This window comes from Haemaphysalis longicornis, unplaced genomic scaffold (assembly GCF_048455015.1).
Source record: "Haemaphysalis longicornis isolate Haplotype H1 unplaced genomic scaffold, Haemaphysalis longicornis Haplotype H1 scaffold_4, whole genome shotgun sequence".
Classification (NCBI taxonomy): domain Eukaryota; kingdom Metazoa; phylum Arthropoda; class Arachnida; order Ixodida; family Ixodidae; genus Haemaphysalis; species Haemaphysalis longicornis.
The window spans coordinates 130,642,953-130,666,093 of record NW_027526361.1 but is presented as its reverse complement, the minus strand read 5'-3'; the positions used below and the strand labels follow the sequence as shown (position 1 = coordinate 130,666,093).

The 23,141-nt window shown below is 49.8% G+C and overlaps 1 protein-coding gene across 1 annotated transcript; it reads right to left on the bottom strand.

Annotated features, from left to right (window-relative positions):
- LOC144180568 (uncharacterized) lies at nucleotides 1-19,246 on the bottom strand. The gene is made up of 3 exons (XM_077708898.1): nucleotides 18,122-19,246; nucleotides 5,698-6,098; nucleotides 1-457 (listed from the first exon to the last, which is right to left on the bottom strand). Exons 1-3 carry the CDS (start codon nucleotides 18,539-18,541, stop codon nucleotides 49-51), a joined length of 1,230 nt encoding a protein of 409 aa, XP_077565024.1. The 5' UTR covers nucleotides 18,542-19,246; the 3' UTR covers nucleotides 1-48.
- Between the last annotated feature and the right edge of the window lie 3,895 nt (nucleotides 19,247-23,141).

The following is a 23,141-nucleotide window of genomic DNA, read 5'->3' as shown; positions in this document are numbered from 1 at the left end:
GGGTTCCGTCAATAACAGCGCCCACTTTGCCTACAGCGCCACTCAGCGTCAGGGGAACAGGGTGCAGACTGACGCGGCTCTCATCTTACTGCCTTCCGGACAAGAAAAGGCCTCGTGGAAGTCGCGTAACATGCCCAAAGTCTTCTTGATTTCGCTTGCTTGTGGAGGGGAGTCACCGCAATGCCTGTACATTGCAGACACGTAAAGCAGCTGGCGCGGGCTGAGGTGCTCGAGGCCCTTTATACTCCGCGTCGCGTTGCGGCTCCTCGTCGACGCCTCAGCGAACACCTTCCGGGCGGCTTCGAAGCTCGCTGCAGTCCACTCTCGGTACAGGTTGGACGATGTGCCGCCCAAACAGTCGCGGAACGCGTTCACACCCGACGGAAATGAGCCCTTCACCACTTGGTAGTAGGTTCTCGCCGTGAAGTAGGCCACATCCGCTCCAAGGGCTCCGAGCCTGCAGGTTTCGGAAGCAGCAGCTGAGTTAAGAAACCTGCGCGCGAAACGTACGCATTCCGACATGTGCGAAACGCTTGGAAACGGTTCAGGAGCGGTATTCTCGTAACTGCCCTTTTAAAAACGTCCCTTTAGTGTCCCTTTCATCGTGGCGTACTTCCGGTTAAGCAGTGAGCCTTTGATTCAAATACCGTAACTATTCTAGCAAACACATTTTAAAGAACTAAAATTGTATCAGACTATCTTTTATGTGTTTGTTTGAACGTATTTTGAAAAACTAAACGCGATGCATTTTTTTTTTGTTACGACGTTGAAAGTTTTCACCGCAAGCGGAGGAACGTCCAAAGATGGCAGCTCCAGTCAGCTGTTTTCTTGTGACAGTGAAGTGCAAACAATGCTGCGGCTACTCAGTTTTTTGCGGTTGGACTCCATTCTGAGGTCGGTGACAATGCCTGTGCATCAAGATAACCGTCCAGTGACGTATTTTGGCATCGACGCACTTACATCGTTGACATTTTCCTGGTGCTCTACGAGTGAAAAAATGTGTAAAGTCGGGGATGGGTGGGTGTATTTTAGTTTCTCAACAACGTACCTTTTTGCGGGTTAAGTTTACGAACGTTCAGCTGGCATGTGCATGCGTAAAGTACCAATAAAAGGTTATAAATGGCATGTCGACTGCTTGTGTAATTTTGGTCGTCTGCTCGACAGCTATCAATCTCGCAGACGATCGTTTATTCCACTGCACCTGCTACCGTTAGCTTGCTCGCAGACGATCGTTTATTTCATGTGATCGCGGCGGCGTAGATACACAGGCTCACGGAGGGCTGCGACAGCGATATCGTTTCTTCTTTAGCGACGGCTGACTGAAAGCCACCGGAAGCGAGGAAACGAAGGGCGCATATCACTTGCTCCTTGACCATGGGCCCGCGCGGCCGCCTACCAAGTTCGGCCTGCAGCTCGCCGCACGGCCACCGCACGGTTCTCTCCGAGAGACAGAACTCCCGCCGGAATGCGTCTGCCGCCATATCGAAAGCGTCGACGTTACTTCTCGACCGCCTGTTCTTCGTGCGAGCCAACAACAAGGCAATGACCGGCGCATTTATGATTGACCTTCCAAAAGCGTCCGTTTAAAATTCAAAGCGCCTGTTCCAAGAAGCCGCGGTCAAATGCAGTAGGTCCGCTGCGCTTGCGTTACGTCACATCCGGTTGTTTGCTTTTAACCAATCAGGGCTCGCCCAAAAGGGACACTCTTTGAAAGGGACAAAAAAGGGATAAAACACGAGAATACCGCCCCAGGACAGTGTCCCTATACCAAGGTCCTGAAGCGCCGCTTCAGCGGGAGCGTTGAAGTGTGACCCAAAAAGCTGTGTCCTCACCGCGATCCGCAACTCGCGGCATCCCATTCATACTTTGCTTTCGTCTCGTGTATATGGGTCCTTGTGCAGAAGCGGTGTGGTGGTAGGCGTACCTTGGCGAAACTACGCTAATCTTCCTGCATCAATTTTTCATTGCCTGAACAATAAATTGGACATTTCGGAATTTTTTTCTGCCCTTCGATACGTCGATCCCCAGAGCTCCGCAACACAGAACGAAAGATATAGGGCATGGCTACGATGGGGCCACCTCCGCTACGCTGCCGACATTGCTAGGCGAGACGGCAAGTCGAAGCGCGGCTCGCCAGCTGCCTCGGCCGATGCGCTAGTCGCACGCCGTCTCTACAGGTCACGTGACACCCGTCACGAATCGTACGCGTTGTAATATACAGCGCACGCGCCTCCGTGCGGAAAAATAGAAGCAAATAGGAATTACAGCGGCGAGTCATAACGACGTGTTGCGGACCTCTCAAACCGGAACAAGCGTACGCATCAGGCAAGCGAGAGTTTGCAAAGTTTGCGAGTGAGAGGGAGGAGACCTTCACGCTTTCTTAAAGCTTGACCAGTGAATACCAAATATAATAATTTTCGCACCATGGTTATGGCGTGGTCTGAGAAGAGTTATTGGCAGGCTTTGTTTCCTAAATGATTGTGGAGGTCACAGCCAGAGTTGGGTTCTGTTCCCGCAGTACTTGCGCGAACTGGTTTTGTTGCATGCGTCACCAAAGTGCATTTCTAGCTGTGTTTATTAATTTATTAATAATGAAGCATCTAATAATTAACAAATGAATAATTAATTATTCTATTTATTTATTTATTTATTTATTTATTTATTTATTTATTTATTTATTTATTTATTTATTTATTTATTTGATTGATTGTAGGGTTTAACGCGCCGACGCAACGCAGACGATGAGGCGCACCGTAGTGGAGGGCTCCGGATTAATTTTGACCTCCTGGGAATCTTTATCGTGCGCCAAAATCTCGTACACACGGGCGTTTTTAGTTTTCGCCTCCATCAGAAAAACGGCCACCGCGGCCGGGAATCGAACCCGCGACCTCGTGCTCAGCAGCGCAACGCCTTAGCCACTGAGCCTCCGCGGCGGGTTTTATTTATTTATTTATTTATTTATTTATTTATTTATTTATTTATTTATTTATTTATTCATTCATTCATTCATTCATTCAAGTTACCCTCATGGCGTCAGGGGAATTATTGAGGGGAGCGGTACATTGTAGTTCAACGCAAACAAAAGGATAAACATAACAGAACACGAAAAAGCGTGTACACTGCAAAACAGAAAAAACAAGGTACATCGTAGCTTTCCGAATATGACCACTGTTGTCGTGATATTCAGAGACACATAATTTTGAGAAAGAAAGCATATACAGTCAGTGTGATTGTCAATCATGTTGATAAATATAAAGACCGGAGAAATGGAGTAACCGTGAAAAATTAGAAAAAGCACCGTAATCATAGCCGACGCGAGGAATACGCCAATAAGGTAAATGTACACCACTATAACGGTCATACTAGCTGATGCTGTAGAGGTGAGCAGCAATGCATGGCGGTCAAATTCACGGGTATATTCACGGAGCTCGAAACGCGTGCTATAGACTGCACATTGACGCGCTGCAGCAACGCTAACGTTGTAATGAACGCTAAGTTCACTCTGTGGGAACAATGTCTGTTAATCAAAACTGGCAATGCAACCTGCATTTTCCTGTCCGTGCGTTCGTAACCGGCTTGCACTTGTTTGTGGCGTGACATTACGAAATTACGTGGATAAAAGTGCGAGCTAAACACTCCTGCAGGAATACTTCAAGGTTTTAGCCGGTGCGGTGTTCGTTATGAGTACGTGGGCATAAACGCCCCTAAAAATGGTGCCATTCTTCCATCGAACAAATGAATGTGGTACGTGAAGGTGGTATGTGAAGGTGGTACGGAAAGAATCACAAGTACTATCGATCGCTCCATACCGCGGTTTACCTGGGTAGACCTAGAGGCAATCAATAAGCGTGGAATATTTAGTGGTCCAGTTTGACCATGGACGTGGAACCACAGCCGCTCACTGGTAATAATAGACGACGCGACCACGAGAAGCTCTGCTGGCCCACTGCCCATGATCACTAGATGACCACTAGATGACCACGAGCTACGCGCCACTCGTGGCGTTTTAAATGCGAGGGTTAAAGCAGGAATGGAAGGCGAACGGGCCCCAGCAGAGCAGTGGCTGGAATTAAAGATCCTCTGGTGCCGAATGCTCCAGCGACTGAACATCTCTGCCGCTCTCACCTGAATAAGGCGTAGCTCGATTCTGAAAACCCGTACGGCCGAAAGGTCTTGGGAGGAGGTATGAAAACATTTGCCGAAAAAAAAACTACGAAAAAAAAGACGCAATTTATTTTCTCGCACCGTTTGCCCACGATCATTCTTATTCCTCCTCGCCCGCATTGCGACAGCCTTTGGAAGTGTTCGAAACTTTGTTGACCATGCCTTGGTAAGACATTAACAGTGATTCCTTCGCAAGACTCTCTCACTATGCAATCGAGCCACGGGGACTTGGTGGATGCTAGAGGCCCTCGACATCCACTACCAGCTATTACTTGCGGTGTCTTTTCTTTAACACCAACCCCTAGTCCGGATTCACAAATTAGCTAGATTCGGTTCTAGGCATGCCGCATAATATGGTAGCATTTTCTAAGGTGCACACAAAACGCTTTCTGACTTCAGCCCTTAATCATTGCGGCTGAATTTTAAGGGGACCCTGCAACGCTTTCGGTAAGCGCTTTCCCTCTTTCCTTCGCGTCTGGAACCACTGTGAAAGCTATAGTTATCGCCAGCACGGAGCGGCACTGCGTGATTTGATCGTCGCACCACATACGCCTTCCATTTCTGCTTTGTTTTTGTGGCGTTTTTTAGGTTGCCGTCGAAAAGCGTTTATTGCTGAAACTGAAGGAAAACCGGCCAGCAGCCGCTACATGGCCTTAGTGACGTAATTCGAGCCGTCGAAGAACGTCAAGACCGGGAAAGACGGAAGAACCTTTTGAGCGAGTTTACAGGTTACCTGATGGGACAGAGCCGCAATTTTTGGTGAGGTACTTTGCGACCCCTTAATATAAGTACTGGGGGTGTTGGGTGGCTACGTTCTGCAAGCATTTCATATTTCAAGAAAAGTTGAAAGAAGTGTTGCACGGTTTCTCTAAACAGTTGAAACGGACGAGTTGTAAGAAAAGGAACAACGTTGTATTTTAAGTAATTGCCCTTTTTTATTTACGTCCACTGCCTCCTCACAAATCACCCGGAGCATCCGAAAAGTTGTAAGGATGCCACGAAAATTATAGGTTGCAGATGTTGAATATCGGAATTTCGAGGTACAGGACTAGCTCTCCCATTAGAAGGGGTCTGGGGATCCGTTTACCGTCAGAATGTTCGTAGTGGCTGGTAGCAATCCCGTGAGATAGCAAGAATGAATAGGTGGCGGTAAGAAGCGCAAAGGCTCATGGGTGCGTTATTTTCTCCCGCTGAGTGGTGCCACTTCCGGTTCGAGATCTCTCCGGGCCTCCCGTACGCCGTTCGCTTTCACGCGCGTATGTGTGCTTGTTGTTTCTCTGTTTCCATCGGGGAAAAAACGTTCAGGTTTCGGGAATTCTTTAAATAACAACGATTTACCCTATAAGGGTTTATCTGACAGGTAAGCAGCCCCCTGTGACAAACAAACAACACGCACACACGCGCCTGAAAGCCGCCGGCGTACGCCAGGGCAGGGGAGATCTCGAACCGGAAGTGGCGAGAGCAGGCGACGTACCCGTGAGCCTTTGCGCTTTTTACCGGCCACCCATACGAGCGAATAATATGAAGGATTACTTGATCGCATCCGGCGCGTAGATTTCGTAGAAGGGGAAGCGGAGCATGACCGGGGTTATCGAGAAGGTGTCTTCGCCTTTCTTGTTCTTCGACGTGAAGAATGGCTCAATAGGAAGGCGGAATTCCACTTCGTGGTTGGGGTTAACCTTGGCCCACTCGGCGTCGGCCGCTGTGCTGGCGTCCGACTTCCAGTGCACCTCGACGTTCCGCAGGTCTTCGGGGAACTTGCCGCGTATCAAAGGCACGGACCTGACGACGTAGTGCACCTTTTGCTGGAGTGACCGGTCCAGTACGGAAAAGACGTTATCCAGGCTCGCCCACTCGTACGAAGCGCTCGTCAAGGTCTCGAAGAAGGTCCGCCGGATGTCGAGCGTCAGGGCGGCAATATCCTCGCGCACCTCCTGCGCATTTAGTGCGGCAGCTGCATGATCCCAAATAACACGTGCACAAAGTCGCCATGAAGACGAAAGACAAATTTGGTTCGTTACGACAGCTTTCTCCCGATATCGGTGATGCCAATTTTATCTCACCCTTCAAACAAATAATTTGGATATTAAGGAAAACGTATGAAGCAGGAGAGACTCCCCGGCTGCTTTCCGGCATTTTGTTTGTGACGTCACAAAATTTGTTAGTGCGATAGGCGGCCGCTCACCTAAGTCCGCCAAGAAACACGACTGGGTGATTGTAGAGGGGCCCCTATTTCCGTTTTATCGTATCACGCGTATTCGAACGTCCGCTCAACACATTGATGACTGTGTTCTTCGTGCTGGCCCGTATTACGTCACTCGTGCCCATATTACGTCACGGTAACGCGAAATGTGGAAGTTTTTCAGTACTCGCGTTTTTTTTTCGGTTAAAAACGTCTTTCTCGGCTGGAATAAAGCTGAGGAATGTACAGTGCGGTCCGCTGCTAAAGGGAAACGGCGAGCGCGTGGCCGCTGCGCAAAGCGCCGACGCCCAGAAGTGGCGAGGATTGCAGACAGCCAGCACATGCGCAGTGACCGCACGAGGCGGGGGAAGCAACTCGGTCGTCTGCTACGGCGCTTCGCCGTGCTGCTCAGACCCTTCGAGTGCTCAGCTATTGCAAGCTGAGCGGTGCAGCGGAGCGCCGTAGCAGACGACAGAGGGGCTTCTCCTGCCTGATGCGGTCAGTGCGCATGTCCGGGCTGTCCCCAATTCTCGCCACTTCTCAGCATCGGCGCTTTGCGCAGCGGCCACGCGCTCGCCGTTTCCCTCTAACAGTGGACCGCACTGTACGAAAGGTAAGTTGCTCCAAATTTAACAAAGTCGTATTTTGTCTTCATGGCCTCGTTAAGGCGTAGTGCTCTTACGGGTCAGGAAACCGAGGTATCGGATGGTCACTTTCGAGCGACACACAAAGCCGACACATGGTTTAGGAAAGACGAATACAATGGCTTATTTTAAACGGATTCAACAGATGGATTATTCGGTTGAGAGATGTTCATCATAATCATCATCATCACCAGCATATCTACGTTTCCTGCAGGGCAAGGGCTCTCCTATGGATCTCCAATTATCCCTGTCGTGGGCTAACTGCGACCATTTACAACCGCAAACTTCTTTATCTCATCTGCCCATCTAACTTTCTGCCGCCCTCTGCCACGCTTGCCTCCTCGAGGGATCCACTGTGTCACTCTTAATGACCAACGGTTATCTTGCCTGCGCATTACATGCCCTGCCCACACCCATTTCTTCGTAATTTGTACTAGTATTTCCTCGACACGGTTTTGTTCCCTGACCCGTTACGCTCTCTTCTTGTCCCTTAATGTTACACCTATCATCTTCTGCTCCATTGCCCGCTGAGTCGTTTTCAATTTAAGTCGAACTTTCTTAGTGAGCCTCCAAGTTTCGGCCCCGTAGGTGAGTACCGGTAAGATGCAGCTGTCATACACTTTCTTCTTCAGGGACAATGGTAGGCTGCCATTCATTACCTGAGAATGCCTGCCGAATGCACTCCACCAAAATCCTATCCTTCTAATTATATCTGCCTCATGGTTGGGATCCAGGGTCGCTGCCGCGGCGGCGTAGAGGTAGAGCATCATCCTCGCGGGCAGAAGGACTGGGGTTGGAATCGCCGTGCGACACAATTCCCACCGGTTTAAAAACTCCTCGGGTTGATGGAATTGCAGAATAAAGCTTGGGGTGCGGCCTGATTCCGGCGACCATACATAACTACATACATACATAAATACATACATACATACATAAATACATACATACATACATACATACATACATACATACATACATAAATACATATATACCTACATACATACACATACATACATACATACATACATACATACATACATACATACATACATAAATACATACATACATACATAAATACATACATACATACATAAGAATTGGCAGTCAAAAAGACCTCGGAAAGCAAAGGGGAGGATGTAGTAGCTCAAGATAAAGAATTTGGAAAATAAGAAAGTGGAGAAAAAATCCCCGCCAGGTGGGATCCGAACCCACGACTTCCAGAATACCCGGTCTGGTGCGATAACCACTACGCTACCGGCGGGGCTACTTTAGCCTCCACTTTCTGGGGTATTTATGTTCAGGTGTTTTTTGTTTCCTGCGCTTGGGGGTGGTAGCCAGCGCCACTCGGACTACTCGGGGTGAAGCGGACCTTCTTTTTAACCCCGGGCCGTGACTCGAGCGTCTACGACATGTCGAGAGTGGTCGACCAGCGTTGAACCCTCATAAGCTCCCTATGGCACCAAGACTGCCAGATCAGAGGCCCTCGCTATGCATGTAGCGAATCAGAATAGGAAATGAGGGGCTCGTTGAAAATAACTCAGAAATAACAATTGGCAGTCAAGAAGACCTCGGAAAGCAAAGGCGAGGATGTAGTAGCCCAAGATAAAGAATTTGGAAAATAAGAAAGTGGAGAAAAAAATCCCCGCAGGTGGATTTTTTATCTTGATCTTGATAAAATTCTTTATCTTGAGCTACATACATACATACATACATACATACATACATACACACACATACATACATACATACATACATACGCACATACGCACATACGCACATACATACATACATACGCACATACGCACATACATACATACATACATACATACGCACATACGCACATACGCACATACGCACATACATACATACATACATACATACATACATACATACATACAAACACACATACATACACACATACATACACACATACACACATACATACATACATACATACATACATGCATACATGCATACATGCATGCATACATACATACATACATACATACATACATACATACATACATACTGTGGCAATCCGGCAATAGTGGCGGTGGACAATCCCGCGCGATGGACATGTTCCGGCGGAGTATGAGGATGTGGCGCGAGATGAGATAGGACGGAATATGGCGGACTCGGCGGGGCTACGTGTGTGCAGCCGGATCGGCTGAGCGGTGTACCTTGGCGTAGCGGGACTCCAAGTAAAGGTGTGATCGAGGGGGCTCAGTGTCTTTCTGGGGAACCGCGGCCGGGTGCAAGAACCCCGGTACCACATTTGGCGCCCTGAACGTGGGGCCGGCCGTGGTTCCTGGGAAGGGCATTGTGGTCTTCTTCCTTGTTTTGGTGTTCCGCGGTGGGCATTTTGCGGGGCGAATTACGTTGGCGTTTTTGAGTGGCTCTCGGGATTTTTCGGTAGCCCTCCTCGTGATTTGAGGCGCCTTTGTAGTGGCTTCTGTTGTTTATAACCATTTTTTCTTCCCGTGTTCGCTTCGCGGCGCGCGAGAGCATTTCTTCCCAGGGACATGCCTGGCCGTGGAGCTTCTACCCGTCGGCGCCCCTTGGTTTCTCCGCGTGAGCCCGCAGGGGATGCGGACGCCACTGGGCTCGTCGGCCGATCATGGACCTCTGCGAGAACCTCACGAACCGGCTGGCGGGTCTCGGGCTAGAAGGCGGTGGGTCCGAGCATGGGCCATCGTTCCAGCCAAGCATTGCGGTGCCACGGGTCACGGGCTACGATGACCCCAAGACCGTGGCGGACTTCCTGAGCGATCTCAGTGTTTACAAGACGGCGTCGGGTGCTTCGGACGAGTTCGTGTTGACCCGTGTCCTGCCGGTTGCCCTAAAGGCATCGGCTGGTCGTTGGTGGCGCCTCCAGACCCCGTTCGCGTCCTGGGCTGACTTCGAGGCACGCTTCCGCGAGGAGTTCTTGCCTCCCGACTACGACTACCGCATCCGCCGTGAGTTGGAGGCACGTACGCAGCACCCGCGCGAAGGCTTGCTCGAATACATTCGAGCTATCCAGGAGCTCTTCAAGCGAGCTATCCCGGGTGCGTCTGACGCGGAAATGGTAAAGCACGTCTTGCGGCGTTGCCATCCGCGCTTCCGACCTTTCCTGCACGGTCGTGATTACTCCAGTTTGGAGGAGATGGCGCGATCAGCTCGAGCAATCGAGGACGCTCTGATATCAGAGCTGAGTTATGTACCCCCTCCGCCAGTAGGGGAGGCACTTGAGCCAGTTTGCGCATGGAGAGACACCTATGAGACTTCGCCACAGCGAAGTCCACAGCCGCGTACGGCAGCGGCGGGCTTGAATTCCCCCCGTGCACGAGGTCCCTCTGCCCTTGGTGACAGGCAGTTGGAGCGCGGAAGACCACTAGATGGTGCAGCCCACGGCGGGAACTCCCCGCAGTGGTTAGAGCCAGGGTTCCTGCGTGGCAATCTGGCAATAGTGGCGGTGGACAATCCCGCGCGATGGACATGTTCCGGCGGAGTATGAGGATGTGGCGCGAGATGAGATAGGATGGAATATGGCGGACTCGGCGGGGCTACGTGTGTGCAGGAGCGCGGAAGACGACTAGATGGTGCAGCCCACGGCGGGAACTCCCCGCAGCGGTTAGAGCCAGGGTTCCTGCGTTGGGAAAACAGGCCCTCTTTACTGGCAGGCTCACCGCTCCCCGACCCGAGTCTCTCCCTTGGGGGTCGGCAACGAAATCCTCTGAACTCCAGAGGTCCTTCTCGTCCGGTCGTCGAGACGGGAGGGTCGCGGGGCTACGTGCCCAATGGAAATCAAGCTGGCGGCTGTTACCAATGTGGACAGCCAGGACACATCCGTCGTGAGTGTCCGCGTGTGATGGCTGGTCGCCGAAATACAAATAGCCATCGAGATGAAGGAATGCAGCCCGAGGCAATGATGGTGACTAACCCATCACTGAGTGGCCCAGAATTGGCTGGTGGTGAGGACTGGTGCTTTTTACCCACTGCTTGCCGTGTTGAAGCACGCACACAGCCGATAGCACCACATCTTTCTGTTCACGTTCTTGGAACGGATGTTTCTGCATTGGTTGATACCGGCGGCAGTTTGTCACTCATTGGTGATACTGTCTTTGAACTTTGCCGAGCACGTGGTGTTAAGTTGCGCCAATGCAGCACCCGTTTGCAAGTGGCCAATGGTGCTATTGCTCAAGCACGTGGTGCTGTGCGCTTGCACATTTCTTACGCAAGCAGAAGGTGTCGGCAGCGCTTTACGTACTGCCCTGGCTTGGCAGTACCCATGATTTTGGGCCGGGATTTCATTATTCGCGAGGGCCTACTGCTTGACTTGGCGGGAGGTGGTTACAGATTGGGCAATGACGCAGAATTGATACCTTTTCTGGCGTCAACGCATATCTGTACCGTGCCAAGGTCAGCCGCAGTCGCAACGAAATCCGTGTTGCCTGAGCGAATCAGGCAGTTGCTTGAGGAGTGTCCTTGCAGTGACTATGAGAGGGAGCAGCTCGCCTATGTGCTGGAGCCGTTTGCTGAAATGTTCACGGAGGCCCCTGGGCGGACAACAGTCCTTCAACATCGCATTGACACGGGTGACGCCCCTCCTTGGAGCTGCAATCCACGACCGCTCAGCATCCAGAAGAAGGCGAAACTGGATGTCGCCCTTGACGAGATGCTGAACACGGGGGTTGTGCGGCCGTCGCAGAGTGCCCATGCATCTCCAGTCGTGTTGGCGCCAAAAAAAGGACGGCAGTGTGCGTCTCTGCGTGGACTACCGTCGTCTCAACGACGTAACTGTAAGAGACGCATATCCCTTTCCTGCCGTAGAATCCATCATTTCCTCGCTTGGTGGTGCCCGCGTGTTTACCACTCTGGATTGCTCACGCGGCTTTTTGCAAATTGAAATGCACCCTGATGATATTCCCAAAACAGCTTTCACATGCTACAGGGGTCTTTTCGAGTTTGTGCGCATGCCGTTTGGACTGAAGAACTCCCCGAGCTCATTTCAAAGATTAATGGACATCGTCCTTGACGATGCACGTTATAAGTACGCGATGGCCTATATGGATGACGTCGTCGTCTTTTCGCGCACCTTTGAGGAGCATTTCGTGCATCTCAGGGATGTGCTTGACCGCATGAAACGCGCCGGTCTCACCATCAATCCTAAAAAGGTCCAACTCGCGACAAGCAAAGTTGACTTGCTCGGCTTTGTTGTGGACAAGGGAGAGCTTCGTCCTAATGATGCCAAACTGAAAGCAATTACAGAGTATCCGTGCCCGCGTGACGTTAAGAGCTTGCAGCGTTTCTTGGGCATGATAGCCTTTTACCGCAGCTTCATCCCTCATTGTGCGGAGCTATCACGTCCGCTAAACCAGCTACTACGGAAAGGCGTGAAATGGCAATGGGAAGAGGCTGAACAGCAAGCTTTTGAAGCACTGTCTCGCGCAATCGCAGCAACAGCGGCGTTAAGGATACCGGACCTTAACAATTTGTCTTGCAGAACGATGCTAGCGACTATGGACTGGGCGCAGTGCTGATGCAGGAGTTTGAGGGCGTTCTCCGTCCGGTCGCATTTGCTAGCCATACGCTCACTCCAGCTGAGCGCAATTACACGGTCACAGAACGTGAGTGTCTAGCAATTGTGTTTGCACTAAAGAAATTTGACATGTATCTTGACGGTGCCTCTTTCACCATTCAGACAGACCACATGGCATTAACGTGGCTGCAGCGTTTGCAGAACCCTGCTGGTCGTCTTGCGCGCTGGGTGCTTGCGCTTCAGCGCTACGATTTTACTATCCAGCACAGGAAGGGTTCGCAGAACCAAGTCGCTGACGCGCTATCGCGCGCGCCCCTGCCGCCATCCTCGGACGCGGAAGCGCCGGCGCTGGTGGCTGCAGTGGATGCTGACGCACGCTGGGGTACGCTGGTGAGCAGGGCAGATCTTCTCGCGGAGCAACGTGCCGACGGACTCTGCCGTAAGATCATTGAGCACGTCGGGGCACAGGGCGCAGCTCCCACCAGCAACAGCGGTGAGTTTGATACATATGTGTTGGCGGAAGACGGTCTCCTGCTACGGTATATCCCGCAGGACGATGACGAAGCTAATTCCCCATTCCGCGCTGTTGTACCGCGTAAGCTTCGAAGGGCTTTCATCCGTTACTTTCATGATTCAGCTCTGGCTGGACACAGCTCTGGCAGCAAAACTTATGAGAAGTTATGTCGGACTGTCACGTGGCCGGGAATGAGGCAGGATGTGCTGCGGTACGCCAGGAGCTGTCACGTGTGTCAGACAGCGAAACCCCGAGTCGGTTGCCCGCCCGGATTGATGCAGTCTGTTGAGAGTAAGAGCCCCTGGCAAATCGTTGCTTGCGATATCATGGGCCCTTACCCCCGCAGCCCGCGTGGGAATTGTTATTTGTTTGTGGTGACGGACCATTTCACGAAGTGGGTAGAGCTGTTCCCGCTACGTACCGTCAATACACCGAATGTATGGAGGTGCCTAATGGAAGTGTTTTCGCGCTTTGTGTTCCCCGCACAGCTCATAACGGATAATGCTACGTATTTTACGAGCAAATTGTTTGAGGACAACTGCCGAGCTGTAGGCGTGAAACACAATCGTACGACCACCTATCACCCTCAGGCAAACATAACTGAGCGGGTGAATCGCAATCTCAAGGCGATGCTAATTGCTCATACGGAGCAACACAAGGATTGGGATGCTAAGCTGCCTGAGATTGCATTTGCCACTCGCACCACGGTGAATCGCTCAACCGGGTTTACGCCGGCTTATTTGAACTACGGTCGGGAAATGCCATTTCCTCTTGACAGGACACTTCCAGAAACGGAGGCTGGTTCTGGTCTGTCGCCCCATGCTGTGGCCGACCGCCAGCGCCTGCGCGACGCGATACAGGCTGCCCGGGAGCAGCTTGACGTTGCTCGTCTCCAGCAGGCGGAGCAGTACAACCGGTGTCGTCGAGATGTGCAGTTTGCGGTTGGCGACATGGTTCTCCGGCGCACTCATCCACTGAGCGATGCCTCACGCAAGTTTGCCGCGTCGCTAGCCCCTAAATGGGAGGGCCCTTTTACCGTACGCGAGAAGCTGTCTTCCATAACGTATCTTTTACGCCACAGCAGTACAGGTGAACTTGCAGGCCCGGTTAATATAACAGACCTTAAACAGTACCACGTGGACTGATCTGCTTTTGGCCGCAACGCCTCTTGTTTCTCAATGGCGTCTGCACACCCGTCATGTTAACTTTCTATGGGATGTATCTAGAGTATCCTTTTTAGGCATTTTTTTCTTTCGGATTACCTATTCTTGGTCCTGAATTTGATGATTGATCAGTACCACGTGATGCGCTTCTTTGTTTTATTTTTCCCCCTGCTAGAATTGTGTTTCTTTCCGGGCGTTAATTTTTGCTTCTTTCGCGCCCAGAATCCATTTTGGCATTCGCTCCTGCTGCGCCCGCATTCACCGCCGACCCGTGTGGAGGACTTTCCCCACTGCCACATCCACATGTGCGTGGTGCATGACCCGGTGGAATCTGAGTTCCTGACTCCCTGGCCTTGGGGCTACCTTCTTGGCTCCACGGCTCTTGCTCCGGGCCGTGCCTGCTCTCTACTCTCCACTATGCTACCTTGGCGTGTGTGCTGTGGGTCTTGAACCGGACGTTTGGGTGGTGCTCTCGGTTCCACTCCGGCGCTGCGTACCTCTCGCCGGGAGGCCCTATCTGCTACCTCTGGTACTGTTGAACAGACCGTCATCGGTTCATGGGATTCCTCCAGTGGCGCCAGCGATCTAGCGGCGTCCATGGCTGTTCCTGGGCTGATTTGATCCTGTGGCTGCTGTCCCGGAGGATGTCCCGAGTTCCAAGATTGCTGTAGACATCTCTTTCGTGGACTGTGACGTCATCTTGGGGCTCCGATGCGGATGCTTCGAATTACTCCTTAAATGTTGGTTGCCTCGAGGACTGTGCGTCGGCCTTTTCTTCGGAGGGGGGGAGAGTGTGGCAATCCGGCAATAGTGGCGGTGGACAATCCCGCGCGATGGACATGTTCCGGCAGAGTATGAGGATGTGGCGCGAGATGAGATAGGATGGAATATGGCGGACTCGGCGGGGCTACGTGTGTGCAGCCGGATCGGCTGAGCGGTGTACCTTGGCGTAGCGGGACTCCAAGTAAAGGTGTGATCGAGGGGGCTCAGTGTCTTTCTGGGGAACCGCGGCCGGGTGCAAGAACCCCGGTACCACAATACATACATACATACATACATACATACATACATACATACATACATACATACATACATACACCCGCCGCGGTGGCTCAGTGGCTAAGGCGTTGCGCTGCTGAGCACGAGGTCGCGGGTTCGATTCCCGGCCGCGGCGGCCGCTTTTCTGATGGAGGCGAAAAGCAAAAACGCCCGTGTGTACGAGATTTCGGCGCACGTTAAAGATCCCCAGGTGGTCAAAATTAATCCGGAGCCCTCCACTACGGCGCGCCTCATCGCCTACGTTGCGTCGGCGCGTTAAACCCCACAATCAATCAATCAATCAATCAATCACATACATACATACATACATACATACATACATACATACATACATACATACATACATACATACATACATACATACATACATACATACATGCATGCATGCATGCATGCATACATACATACATACATACATACATACATACATACATACATACATACATACATACATACATACATACATACATACATACATACATACATACATACATACATACATACATACATACATACATACATACATACATACATACATACATACATACATACATACATACATACATACATACATACATACATACATACATACATACATACATACATACATACATACATACATACATACATACATACATACATACATACATACATACATACATACATACATACATACATACATACATACATACATACATACATACATACATACATACATACATACATACATACATACATACATACATACATACATACATACATACATACATACATACATACATACATACATACATACATACATACATACATACATACATACATACATACATACATACATACATACATACATACATACATACATACATACATACATACATACATACATACATACATACATACATACATACATACATACATACATACATACATACATACATACATACATACATACATACATACATACATACATACATACATACATACATACATACATACATACATACATACATACATACATACATACATACATACATACATACATACATACATACATACATACAAATGCACGTACAAGCGGGGACTTAATATTCCAGTCCACGCGAGCGCGTGGCAAAAGCCACCAATGCGCACTTTGGAGGCCTTGCACCTGTTGTCGAGACCGCTGCAGCGCGCATGTGCGTGCTTTTTTACTCGCAGGCACGCTGATTTTCATGCTTCCTGTGGCGGTACTGCGATGGTCACTGAACCACCGTGGAGCGACGCCTTTGTAGCATTCCTTTCATCCCGATGGCGCATTTTCGGCCTATTATGACGATTTCGCCGGCTTTGGCGCAAGTGCTCCTCGAGTCCTGATAAATGTTTACGGGGATTGTATTGCTTGGTATTTTGCTCTTCGTGTTTTAGCGTGTATACACGCTGAGACCTGCGGCTTGCGAACGGCGTCGTCAAATGAACCGTGTGTGAAGTACAATCACAGGGTGCTGCTGCGCTATCAACAACGAAATGCCAGCGAGATGAATCGTGAACCTTTATTCAGTTTGTTCATTTTGTATACTATTCGATCACTGAACTTGCCTTTCAGCTCGCTTTCTGCTGCCAATAAAGTGGGCAATTTTCAAATGTATTAGAAGAAATTATCTCGATTTCGTTTTGCTGTCTGCTTCCTTACTTAAAATGATCTAAAGACATATTCATTCAATTGTCTGTTCGCCCTGCGCGACAGCACTCGTCAAAATGGCGCATCGATTCCCAATCGCAAAACGTCCCAAGATTGTTCGCTACTTCTAGAAGGCATCCCCAAATGGAAATTTGTAGGTTTACTAATAGTCTAGCGATGCTGTTACCCGAGCAGTTCATGCCTACAGGGATTAGGAAGGCCAGTAGAGCGAAAGGACAGGCTTCAAAACAGAGGAGAAGAAGATTATTGTTGCTCCAGTGGTTGAAGACCCGCCACTTAGTCCCAAATAAATTCGGGAGGCCCTAAGCGAATAATCTGACGGCTGCAGTGGTTGAAGACCCGCTACTGAAAGCCAAAGAAATTCCGGAGACCATAAGTGAACAAACTGACTGCTGCAGGGGTTATGACCCGCTACTTAGTGGAAAATAAATAATCTGACGGCGTTCTTCGATGGGAACCCTTTGGCCAATACCGAAGTGGAAAGCGAACAGATAAGATATCGTATATTTCTTTGGAGCAATTTCAAGTAAGGATACAACAACAAAAAAACATAATTTCTTTTACAAACCTTGCAAAATGCCTACTTTAGCGGCAGTGGAAAGCGTGCTGAAAGACAAGTTCATTGGTCAGGTCGCATGCAAAATAAAGACGCTGAATAAATGCTCGCTATTCATCTCACCGGCATTTCGTTGTCGATACCACGGCACCCTGCGATTCTGCTTCATACAAGCTTCATTCGGCGACGCCGTTCTAAAGGCGCTAGCCTCATCGTGTATAAACGATAAAGCGCAAAAAAAAACCAAACAAAACAACCCGCGTAAGCATTCATCAGGATGCGAGGAGGGTTTGCGCCAAAGCCGGCACAATCGTCACATTAGGCCGCAAATGTGTCATCGTGATGAAAGAAGTGCTACAAAGGCGTCGCTTTTCTGTGCTTCAGTGACCATCGCAGTACTGCCGCAGGAAGCGAGAAAATCAGCGTGCTTGCGAGTAAAAAAGGACGCGCATGCGCGCTGCGCCGGTTGCGACAACAGGCGCCAGGCCTCCAGAGTGCGCATCGGTGGCTCTTGCCTTAAGTCCCCGCCTGTACGTACAGATACAGAGACCAAAAAAATTGCGTTAACCTCAGAAAGACTATTTTCTTGAAACAAACAGTGCTGCGGACGGGAAGCGAGCACCGGAACAAGGACACGCACCTGAGTAAAGTGCCTCTCGCCGTACCGCGCCACAGTCGCGATGCCGAAATGACTCCGGAGCAGAGCGTGGCAGTGCCATCTGTAAACCACCACGGGGTCCGTGAATGTGCGAAAAGCGTTCACCATGAGCGCGTGGTTAGCGTAGCGGGACACGTACTGCGCGACCAGCCACCCCAAGACCAGGACCACGTCGGACTCACGGTCGGTGATGAGTGACAGAAGATTCGGAAACACCGGGCCAGTTCTCATGTAAAATATGACCGTCGCTTCTGGCAAGACGTCTTCCGCAAACACTCTCCCAACGGCGTGCGTCCAGCGTCTCTGCAGATTCTGCCAGTGTTCTCCCGAACGCCGTTCCAGTGCTTCAGTTTCGCCTTCTGGCCCAATCAGACTTTTGACAATGTCCTCTTCGATGGCCATGGTCTCGTTGAAGTCGTCGGTTGGGACCCTGTTCGTACCATCAGCGGGGCCACTCCTGAGAAAACCTGTCCGCAGAGTGTTGAAATAGGTCCTGTGCTGATCCGATGAGTTGCGACGCCTCTTCGCGGTGCGCCAATAATTCCTTAGGTACGCTGAGCCTTTGAAGGTGATGCTGATACTCCGGGTGCCTATGACGGTCGCCTCGTACTCTAGGATCGACGGCCACGCCAGTTTCTTCTGTCGGGGAAAAAACGCGTGCTCATTACTTCACTAGTTTCCCTGCCAATGGCGAAATTTGCAGAAAACCCTTTTGAACATGCCTAATAAATTAGCGTTACAGCGAGGTTGAGCATACGAGCAGATCTCCCGACAATATCGCTGTTTAAAGGAGTACTGACAAAAATTTTGAAGGCGAGATAACTTCGGAGATAGATGTGAACCTACATACATGATATGCAAAATATCAGCGGCAAATACAGCCTAGAGCACATTTCAAATCAATTTCAAAGTGTGCGAAACGCAACCGAGAAGCCAGCGGAGGACCTCGTGCAATCGACATTCCCTGGATGTGGAGTTAATAAACAAGATCCAAACACCGCACGCATTTGTGTTCGCCGCTTCCGCACTGTGACGTTTCTCGCCGGCTCGCCGCTCCGATCGGACGTCGGAACTTTTGCTCTCGCGCAACGAACGACGCGATCTTTGGCGGCGAAGGCGCTGGGATTTCATTGGCTCATCGGGGAGCTGGCCGCGACCTAAGTTTTACAGCGATTCCATGGCAGGCACTCTATTTTTACTGCTTTTTAGTATACTAGACCCGAGAACCCGCCGGGGACACGAAAAGTGCATGAGAGCGAGCCGCACGGCGGCTGCGCAGACATCGGCCACGGCCGCGAAATGGCGCAGCCCGGCGTACGTGGCTCGAGCGATAGGTTGTTAACGCTGCACGAAATTGAACTCAGGTCCCAACCATGGTAGCTTATATGAGAAAGGAGTTAATGATGCGATGGCGGGTTGCATTAAAAATTGTCATCTGCACTGCTTACGAGAGCGGCAATCGAATATCCGCCGCAGTGATAAGCCGAACACATCTGTAGGCGGACCTGTAGGCAGACCGGCCGGCTGCTCCCAGCGCGCGTCTTGCCACCCACTGTCTCAAGTGTCGCGCGTCGTTCCTTAGCCGCGGTATTATTTGCACTCGCAGCGCTTGCGTCTGGTCCACGGTCGCTTTTTAATTAAGCGGCGGACAACATCAGTACATAGGGGCATTCGCAGAAACTGCCGGCGACGTGGAATGACGAGTGCTACGGCAGCCCTGCTCTGTGATATCGGTCTGATAGTCACGTGGACAGCTTTGTTTATACAAAATCCAGCTTTTCGCGGCACCCACTGAAACCGAAACTGCGACTGGCCGCATTAGAAAGATTTTTAATTAAATATCCGTCGGGCACTGAAACAAATGAGGTTTATACTCGTGATAAATACGTCATTAGCTACTTATCGCAACTACAACAACAACAAAAAAACAAGATCCAAAATTTTTGTGTCAGTGCCTCTGTGAGGCCGTAATTACGGCTTAAGTTTCCTGACCATGCCCCTTGGCTTGTTTTGAATTTTGCCGCCTTTATTTATGTGTCCTGATTTTCTGATTGAGGCGAAAAGCAAAAACACCTATGCATTCGATATTTCGGCGCACGTGAAGGTACCCCAGGGGGTCAAAATTGATCCGGGGCCCTATTCTCGACTGCACAATTTGCCGGCAATTTACCGGAAGTCTTGTCTGATTGGCTTTCAACTTTGGTCACGTGCTTCTGGTTGACAAAGCGGTTGTGTGTGTTGTCCTCATTTTGACGTTTCATGTGGCTCACGGACACCAGTTCTTAAGTTTGCCTTATTTCCCTCTACTGAAAGCGCATAATTCTTGGCCGGCAATGAAAAACCAGACTAAAAGCACTAGACATGACAATGTAGGCCTGTCTTTGCTGTTCAACAACAATAATGCCTGTAATACACGCCATCTCTGTGATTGGCTGAGAAGGCATGACGTAACTTAAACAGTTGGCGGGAACGATTACGTCATGCATTGGCAACTTCAGGCTGCGTAAAAGGGATGTAATGCTACGTAACAGCATAAAAATAGCGGCTGTTTTTGTCGCAAAATACAAGCGAAATAGGGCAAAAAATTGCCTCGGCGTTTGGCGCCGCGAAATGTCCGCCAATTTGCAGAAGGCGCAGTTTCGCATGCACGCTGTTTAAAGCATGTTTCCTACCGAAACAAGTTATAGTTTCAACTGCTTCCAAGTCAGCGATCATGAAGCATACAAATAACGTGCAGTATTTTGCTTTTATGTTTGGCAATAAAATAAAAATTATTTGTTTGGCCTAACCGCAACACAAAAGGGCAGTACAAGCCTCTCCATGACAAAGAGAACCCAATGCATGGCATTTGTCCACACTCGTCCTAGTAAGCTGTTGGGTCACATGATCAAACTCAAGAGAAAAATAACAAAGAAAAGTGACTCTTTTGTTCATTACAGCGCTGATTGAAGTGGAGATTGACGAATGAGTGAATCGGCGACCTGGGTGCGCTCCGTGGTTATCAGGCGCAGCGCATCGCTGCTCTTTCGTGTCATAGAAGCGACGGTCACGGCCACGTCGCGGCCGTCTTTTTCTGTGATCACGCCATAAACTTGTAACATAGCAGCAGGCGATGGCGTGGTGGCGGTGGCGGCCGGGAAGGTGTTAACGCAATAAAGCTTGCATTGAAGCAGAGACCTCAACTATGTTACTAAAAGCGATTGAAAGAAATAAATAGATACGGTAAAAAATTGTGTGATGTTCTTTAGCTCGACATCCGCCTTTCGCTCGCTTTTGGTTCAACGTTACTCAATCGCCTTGTGGTGTTGACGCCAATTTTGACCTCCAGAAATGTGTTTTTTTAGCCTTAGCTACCTTCTTAATTTTTATAGTACATGCCAAGTGTTTTTTTATTTTTCTTGCACAATATTTGATACCTTGGTTGCGATTTTTGAGTGAATCGTCAAATTACACTGCATGTCGTCATAGTTATAGGTGCCGCACGTCACGAATTGCTTACGTCGTGCTTACGCGAAAAATTACTGGCAGTTTGTGCAGTCGAGAATAGGGCCCCCGGTACCCTCTACTACGGCCCGCCTAATCGCCTGAGTGGCGTCGGCGCGTTAAACCCCGAAATGAATCAATATATTTATGTGCCACCATGCCTTCTGCAATTCACTGAGCCCATATGTATAAGACCTTCGTGCTCATATACATATACGTCACTGTAGGTGCGATATTGGATTGAAGAACTGCGTGCATGGTGCAAGGTTGGAAAGTTATCTGGGGCCCTATTCTCGACTGCACAAATTGCCGGCAATTCTGGCAATTTGCCGGAAGTCTTTTCTGATTGGCTTTCAATTTTGGTCACGTGCTTCCGGTTGACAAAGCGGTTGTGTGTGCTGTAGTCATTTTGACGTTTCATGTCGTTTACGGACACCAGTTCTAAAGTTTGCCTTATTTCTCGTTACTAAAGACGCATAATTCTTGGCCGGCAATGAAAAACCAGACTAAATGCAGCGGAAATGACAACGTAAGCCTGTCTTTACTATTCAGCAAGAATACTGCTTGTAAAACACACCCACTTTGTGATTGGCTGAGAAGGCGTGACGTAATTTAAACAGTTGACGGGAACGACTACGTCATGCATTGGCAACTTCAGCCTTCGTAAAAGTAACGTAATGCTACGTAACAGCTTGAAAATGGCGGTTGTTTTTGTCGCAAAATACAAGCAAAATAGGGCAAAAAATAGGCAGGCCACATGTCTCAATCGTCAGACTCGGATGAGTCGATGGCACCCGACAGACAGACAGAACAACTTTATTTGGCCAGGCGGTTAGGCCGGCGACATCTTCGCCGTTGTCCGTTTTTTTTTATATCACTACCGCTCGAACCGGCCCGGACTGTGATAGCAACAGCTTGTCGTCACTCTTCTAATCAATCTGATCGCGAAAAAGAAGTTGGAAATGCGAGAAAGTAGATGTTAGTGTGGTGCAAAATTGTGCTAGGGGTTGGTATCAGCGCTGCATTTATAAGCGGCGTTCAGATATTTGCCGCGATGGTAAGCCTACGCTGACCGGAAGCGGAGGTTCCGCGCTCCGACCAAGCACTGCCGTCACCGCGGTGCGGCGAGCGGTCGAAAGATGACGCCACCTGCGCGGTAGAATCAAAACAGGCCACGCTTTTCGTTCAAACGGCAATTTCGTTCAACCGATCGTTCAAACGGCAATTATCGCCAAAATAAAGCTCCACGTGCGAAAAAGGGGTTGATAGTGAGGTGAAAAGTTGTGTAAGGGATGGTCATTCGGAGTTGTACAGATAGCGGCGATCAAATATTCGCCACGATACTAAGCCTAAAGTTCCCAACACCCAAGCTGGCCTGGGCAACGCCGAGCCCACTGGCTTGATTGATTGATTGATTGATTGATTGTGGGGTTTAACGCGCCGACGCAATGCAGGCGATGAGGCGCGCCGTAGTGGAGGGCTCCGGATTAATTTTGACCACCTGGGGATCTTTATCGTG

Bases quoted from the DNA above. Each gene is read 5' to 3' on its own strand.
- LOC144180568 (XM_077708898.1), bottom strand. From the start codon at position 18,541: ATGGCCATCGAAGAGGACATTGTCAAAAGTCTGATTGGGCCAGAAGGC. The intron at 6,099-18,121 runs GTGCGTGTCCTT...CTAAATGCGCAG, and splicing joins GCGAGAGGCACTTTACTCAG to GAGGTGCGCGAGGATATTGC. The intron at 458-5,697 runs GTAATCCTTCAT...CGAAACCTGCAG, and splicing joins TACGCGCCGGATGCGATCAA to GCTCGGAGCCCTTGGAGCGG.